The 6,436-nt window shown below is 27.5% G+C and overlaps 1 protein-coding gene across 1 annotated transcript; it reads right to left on the bottom strand.

Moving 5' to 3' along the window:
- Window positions 1–349: 349 nt before the first annotated feature.
- Window positions 350–6,149, bottom strand: Coa8 (Cytochrome c oxidase assembly factor 8). Its single transcript, XM_014419095.3, has 3 exons — window positions 5,948–6,149; window positions 5,610–5,831; window positions 350–616 (listed from the first exon to the last, which is right to left on the bottom strand). Exons 1-3 carry the CDS (start codon window positions 5,999–6,001, stop codon window positions 395–397), a joined length of 498 nt encoding a protein of 165 aa, XP_014274581.1. The 5' UTR covers window positions 6,002–6,149; the 3' UTR covers window positions 350–394.
- Window positions 6,150–6,436: the final 287 nt, after the last annotated feature.

Below are 6,436 nucleotides of genomic sequence, written 5' to 3'. Positions count from 1 at the left end.
AACTAATAATGTCCTTTTCATCGTTTTTTTCCAGGATACTCGACAAAATACAAAGAAGTGAACAAAACCCCCACTCTGGTAAATTTGTTATGATAATACTCTTGCGACAGATATCTGCAGGCCCTTGAGTCATAAAAGATTCAGTTTTCAGAATTATTACCTTTTTTTTTCTCTTACCAGCTTTTATTCATGAGTATATTACCCATCTATAATCTATTTATTTCAATAAACAAGTGATTTCATGTTTTTTTTTACTGAAGTCATCGGATTGTTTTATTAAAAATGGGTTATGTGATTATAATTAATTTTTTTTTAATAAATAAAGGATATATTTGAAATAATCAATATGTACAACTATAATTCAATTTATTTTACACTAAAATAAAATAATTTACTATTCGTGACTGAACAACTTTCGTCTAAAACGATCTAATTCAACCTTCAAGGCAAGAGCCAAAAGGTTTAGGTTTTGTTTATACCACTCAATGTTATACCACATATGAGTCATCCAGTATTTATCTAAAAAGGCTTTGTAGAATACAGAAATTTCCTCTGGAGTCAACGGTCCATAGTCTGCTTTCTTTTCCTTCATGGCTTCTACATATTCTTTACGTTCCTGGAAAAAAAACAAATAATTTTCAAAAAAAAGATTAATTTATAAACAAATAAATAACAAACTAAACAAATAATCAGTTAAGGTTATTTGGCAGTAATTCATTTGTATTCATATGTAGATAATAATAGACCTAAGCACTCTTCAACTAATGTATTTATCTAATAACAAATTTTATTCATTTATTTAAATAATTATTCGTCCAATAATCATTCATTGAAATATGATGATTCCAATATAAATTATATTGATTTCAATATAAATCATTGAAAGCAATATATTTCTGTAAATTATATCTAAAATAATTATCTTATAGTTGTTATTTCATGATCTTTTTATATTTTGAATAAATTATTTCATATTAAATAAATTTCCTATTTTACAATTATTTTTTTCCAATATGACTATATTTCTGAAATAAAACCCATTTATAAACAAAAAACATTTTAAAACGCCAGAAATTGAAAAACGGTATCAAACCCTCCACTACCGCCCTCCATGGTAGCCTTACTTATCTGACTTTTCAAACAGACAATTATAGCGAGTAGGTTGGTCGATATACGACATCTCACAATCTCACAAGAGGAGATCATAACACAAAAAAAGGCAATCCTTCTCCGCCGGACCTGTCCCGCTAACCCCCCTGGAGAGCAACGGCACTATATCACTCTTGAAATATTAGCTAAAAACAGGAAGAGGAGACTTTAAGATAGCTAAATCGAGCAATATTTAAAAAGTGCCTGAAATTGAAAAAACGGCATCAAATTGAAAATTGACATTAAAATAGTTTATAAGCACTGCAGCAACTGTTGTAGCTATTGCCATGGTGTAAACTGCTGACAGTTGCAGTCATGACACTAGATTTGGCATGATCGTTAACAATATAGGAGCTGTAGTGAAGCATAGTAAAACTTAACTGCCAATATAGTAAACTACTTTTCCACTTTAAAATGTCTAAATTACCTTCGTCACCTATTTTCATTTGAAACCCTAGTCATTTCTCCACTTTGACTATTGCCCTACGATATAAGGGGGCGTCTCAGGGGATCTCAAGGCAAAATTAAAACGTTTGATAAATTGCTGTGTACAATTCATCTTCGGGATCCCAAGGGACGCCTCCCTCTGTTTCCCTTTTTTATGCAGAGTTTAAGTGGCTTTATCCTTCCTACCATCGTAAGTATAAACTGGCATCCTTCATCTTCCAAGTCATGCGATCCCGCCGTCCTTCATACATCTCCGAGCTCCTTCAATTCAAATCCTCTATTCGCTCCCGGTCTTCAGATTTATACACAAGAGCCCACTGATCTGCTGCTTTTGATAAATCGTTCATTATCTGATCCTCATTCTTATGGAATTCTATCCCTTCCAACATCTGTCGCTCCAAAACTCTCCCTACCTTATAATTACACCATTTTCTTTTTTTTTAAATGTATTTATTTGTTTTATTGTCCAACTGATCAAAGTGAGAAATTAACTAATAATTACTTTTTACAATGACTATTTATATTTCTTTGTATTTTTGTTTAAGTATCTCTAAGGCTCCTCAGCCCTCATCTGTCTATTTCTCTCTATTATTCTAAAGGGATTCGTCCAAGAGTAAATAAAGTATTATTATTATTATTATATGACAGTTCCCACCATATTTACCCTCGACTGTCTAAAATAAACATAAATTAACTCCTTGTCAAAATTATGTATAAAACATACCCATACATTCTTCATAACTTAAAATAAAATCGATGAGGAGAAGATGGTTGTGGATGCAGTCATCGAGGAACACAACTAAGTAAAAACGTATTAATCAGTGTCAGCGTTTTGGTCAGGATTTCAAGCCTTCATCAGGGCTAAGAACAAAAAAAAAAGGCAACCATAATGAATAAAAGGAATTAAAGAATGATTAGAAAATAACTCATTATAGATAGATGAATAGTGTTAAAAGACATGAATAGTTCAAGTATTATATGAAGATAAAGGCTGTATAAGAAAAGTAATATTAAAATTAAGTACGAGGAAAGAACAAATAACAAAATACATATGAAAATCTAGTTAGTAAATATATATACAAAATGAAAACTATTTACAAAAATAAAACGTGTATGTAGGTAATTAAATATGTAAGTAAAATAACAGGTTTAGAGAAATAAAGTATAAATTTATATAATCCAAAAGGAATAAATAAATATGAATATTTTAATTTAATAATAAACATTGGTTCACAATAATTAGTTTTCTTTTACTATTTTGATACCTTTATTGATCGCCACCTGGACTATCTTCCTCCAATTTGATTTAAAAGTTATGGAGGAAAAAAATGAGAGAGAAAATATAAGTAATTAATAAACTATGTAAGTAAAATACTAGATTGAAATAAATAAAATATAAAGTTATATAAGACAAAAGGAGTAATTAGTAAAAATGATAATAATATGTAGTAAACATAACAACATGGATAAGGAAGAAGTGATAAGGAAAGAGTAGAGAATAATTATGTTCAACAAATGTTATTATTGTTATATTTACTAATTATTCCTTTTGTCTTTTAAATAATTTTATATGTTATTTCTCAAATGGTGTTATTTTACTGTCATAAATGTTTTATTTCCTACTTTTTTTTTGTTAATAATTTTCATTTAGTACATACATTTACTAACTAGATTTTCAAAAGTATTTTATTATTTGTTCTTCCCTCTCACTTAATTTTAATATTACTTTTCTCAAACAGCCTTTATCTTCTTATAATTTTTAGCCGATATATGTCTTTCAACATTATCTATGTGGTTAGTTATTTTCTTATTATTCTGTAATTCCTTTTATTCATTAAGGTTGTTATCTTGTATTTTGTTGTTAGCCCTGATGAAAGCTTGAATTGTGACGAAAACATTGGCACTAATAAATAAGTTTTAATTTATTTGTGGTTTTCACAGACCACACCCAAAACCATCTTCTCCTCATCTATATATATTCAAGGTCAACTATTAACTCATAATTAAAATAAAATAAATTTTAAAAAATAGAAGGGGGTGATTTATAATTTTTTAAACCGCCGTTGTTTGCTATAATCACAAAAATTTACTTTTTATAGTGTCTACAAGCTACCTTTCATTATTGTCACTTGATCTATTTCTACCTTATATACTAGATAAAATTGACCAATGCAACCAATACCATTATAACTGACCTATAAAATAATGCTGGATAAATTTTTAATGAGCAAATGTTAATTAATTAAATAAAGCAAGAAATTATACTTTAAAATGTAATAAAACATTACTTTCAAAAAGTTTTAATAGTGATCATGAATGAATACTAGTGAAAAAAGAACTCATAAAATTTAAATAACGTCAGTTTAAATTCGAATGATTATTTTTTTTAAATTAGTTGAAACCTTCTAAAATTAATTGAAGGTATAATTTTAGGACTGAAAGGTAATCAAGAAACTCAGTTGGTTTCAGAATTTAAAAGAGAATGAAAAATCTCCAAGTATTTTGATTAGTGGTCATTCGAAACAAAATCAATAAGACCTATGTATTGTAGGATTTCAGTACCTCTTTACATATATCACATTCTGATATTATGTGAGTGCCTGCCTCATAAAATTATTAAAGAGCATTATTTGAAGGCAATAAAAATAAAATAAATCGAAACTTTAATTTTTTAAAAATGTTTATATGTTTATAACTAGGTAGCAATAAATTTATAGAATAATCCGAATAGATGTTTTAATATAATAAATGTCATCTATGAACAATAGTAATATTTATTCAAATCAGGTGATAAAAAATTTAAAAATTGGTAAAGCTATAAATGTTAACAATTAATGAATAACATAACTAAAAGCTAAAAATATTTAATTAAGATATTTTTCTATTTATACAAACAAATGTTATACAGTACAATTTTTTTTTTCTTTTTTTAAACTGATCCCTATGTATAAAAATTATGAAATCTTGCTTATGTCAGATGATTAAAATAAATTCAAACCTTACAGCTATCTCTTAACAAAAAAAATGCTCTATTTCAACTCCTAGTTCCCTAGTAATATCTAATAGAATAAATTATAAAAATATTTAAATAAGTTCTCCTTTTGTACCACTATAAGAGGGAAGGTTAAGAATAAAATAAATAGTTAACGATTTAATATTAAAAATAAAATGAGGAAATAAAAAGGGTTTCATTTTACTTGAGGGTAAGTACTCATAATTGCTCATTTTCTTTAGAATTGTTCTGAATTCTCATAAAAATTGTACTGGCATAGTTATTAATAGGTATACATTACATACATATGTATATGGAAACAAAAAGAGTCTGAAAATTAAATATTTCAAAATAATATTAATTTAAATATAAAGCTTGTTTTACAGAATTTTTGGTCCACAAGGACTTGTTTTTCAAGAATTAATTAACCTTCACTGTTCAAAGAGGGCACTAAAAATAATAGCTGTTACACACTTATGTTTAATAGTTCCCTTTACAAAATGTAAAACCAAGTAAATTTTAATTTAAATCTGATATTTTTATTATTTAGTTATTTTAAAACAAACTTTTTACTAAAAAAATAAAATTAAAATAAACTAATAACATAAATCCTACTATGACAGTACATGAAATAGTTAAATAAATCTAAAGATTCCATTCACTTTAAGTCATAATGTAAACAGTCCTGAATGGAAAAATATAGTAATTTCTGAATTGGAAGATAATAATATTATCTAATACATGCATTTTTAAAATTGAGGGAAATGAGATGGGCTCTTGTCAGGAATACAGATTAGATAAGGTACATCCTCAACAGAAATAATCTTTGAAATTGCAAAAAAAAAAAAAAAAGAATCTTTTTAGAATTGTATTTTTAACCCATGGTATAATTTTAAAAAGTTAAATTCACTAAAGAGAAATAGTTATTTATAGAATTTCATAAGACACTTTCTAACAATACAAGACACTTTTATTATAAGGAAACAAAAGGGATAAACCCTCAAAAAATGAAATTTCTTACCAACGTAAATCTCATGTTATGGTGTTTCCAAAATTCTTCATTCCAGTTATGGACATGTTCTCTTTTAAGCCTAAATTTTCTTTCTATATAAGTTTCATCGAGTGGTATATGAAATGTGATGGGTCTTAAGTTTGAGATAGGATCTGGCTGTCCTACAATATCTCCTCCCACAGAAACTCCAATGGGTGGTAATATTTTGGATGAATGCACAGCCTTAAAAGTCTGAAAATACCATTGAACTTAAACGCTAATTAAAAAAGCATTTTTGAAATAAATAAACGAACCAAATTAGATACTTAAAATGGTTTAAAATATGTAAATATAAAAACATAACTTACCTTATTAGTACTAGTTACAACTCTATGGATAAGCCGAGATTTTATTGCTTCCATTTCACAAGCAATTATCCTGAGAAGAAATATACATCATAAATAAACATAGGAAAGTCAATATTTTCAATCCATCGCTCATGGACTCAGTTCTCCGAAAAGTAGCTCGGTAAGGAACCGTTCCTTATAGAATAACCAAAGAGCTACGAATAGGTCACAGTTTAGAGGCCGATTTACACCACAACAGAGGTTTTTATTTATATGTTGAGAATACTATTGACCTAGGTCAGGTCATCGATCATCTGATTAAAAAGATCAATAAACTTTAATATGAATGTTTAATGTTCAATTTGTTTCACAATTTGACCTTCACTATTTAAATTTTTTTTTATCCTCCTATCCTGCCTTCAAGTCAACGATTAAAACACAATATTGCATAAACAATTTATTTTTTATCAGGCGTTTTGGGAACACTGTTCCCCCTCTTCAGCATCTACA

This window comes from Halyomorpha halys, unplaced genomic scaffold (assembly GCF_000696795.3).
Source record: "Halyomorpha halys isolate HHAL.00 unplaced genomic scaffold, Hhal_1.1 Scaffold14.1, whole genome shotgun sequence".
Lineage (NCBI taxonomy): Eukaryota > Metazoa > Arthropoda > Insecta > Hemiptera > Pentatomidae > Halyomorpha > Halyomorpha halys.
The sequence above is the reverse complement of the archived record's forward strand: the minus strand, read 5'-3'. Positions and strand labels throughout refer to the sequence as shown.

Coding starts and splice junctions, on each gene's coding strand:
- Coa8 (XM_014419095.3), bottom strand. CDS start 6,001: ATGGAAGCAATAAAATCTCGGCTTATCCATAGAGTTGTAACTAGTACT. Junction 5,832..5,947: donor TTGTAACTAGTACTAATAAG/GTAAGTTATGTT, acceptor TGGTATTTTCAG/ACTTTTAAGGCTGTGCATTC. Junction 617..5,609: donor ATAACATGAGATTTACGTTG/GTAAGAAATTTC, acceptor TTTTTTTTCCAG/GAACGTAAAGAATATGTAGA.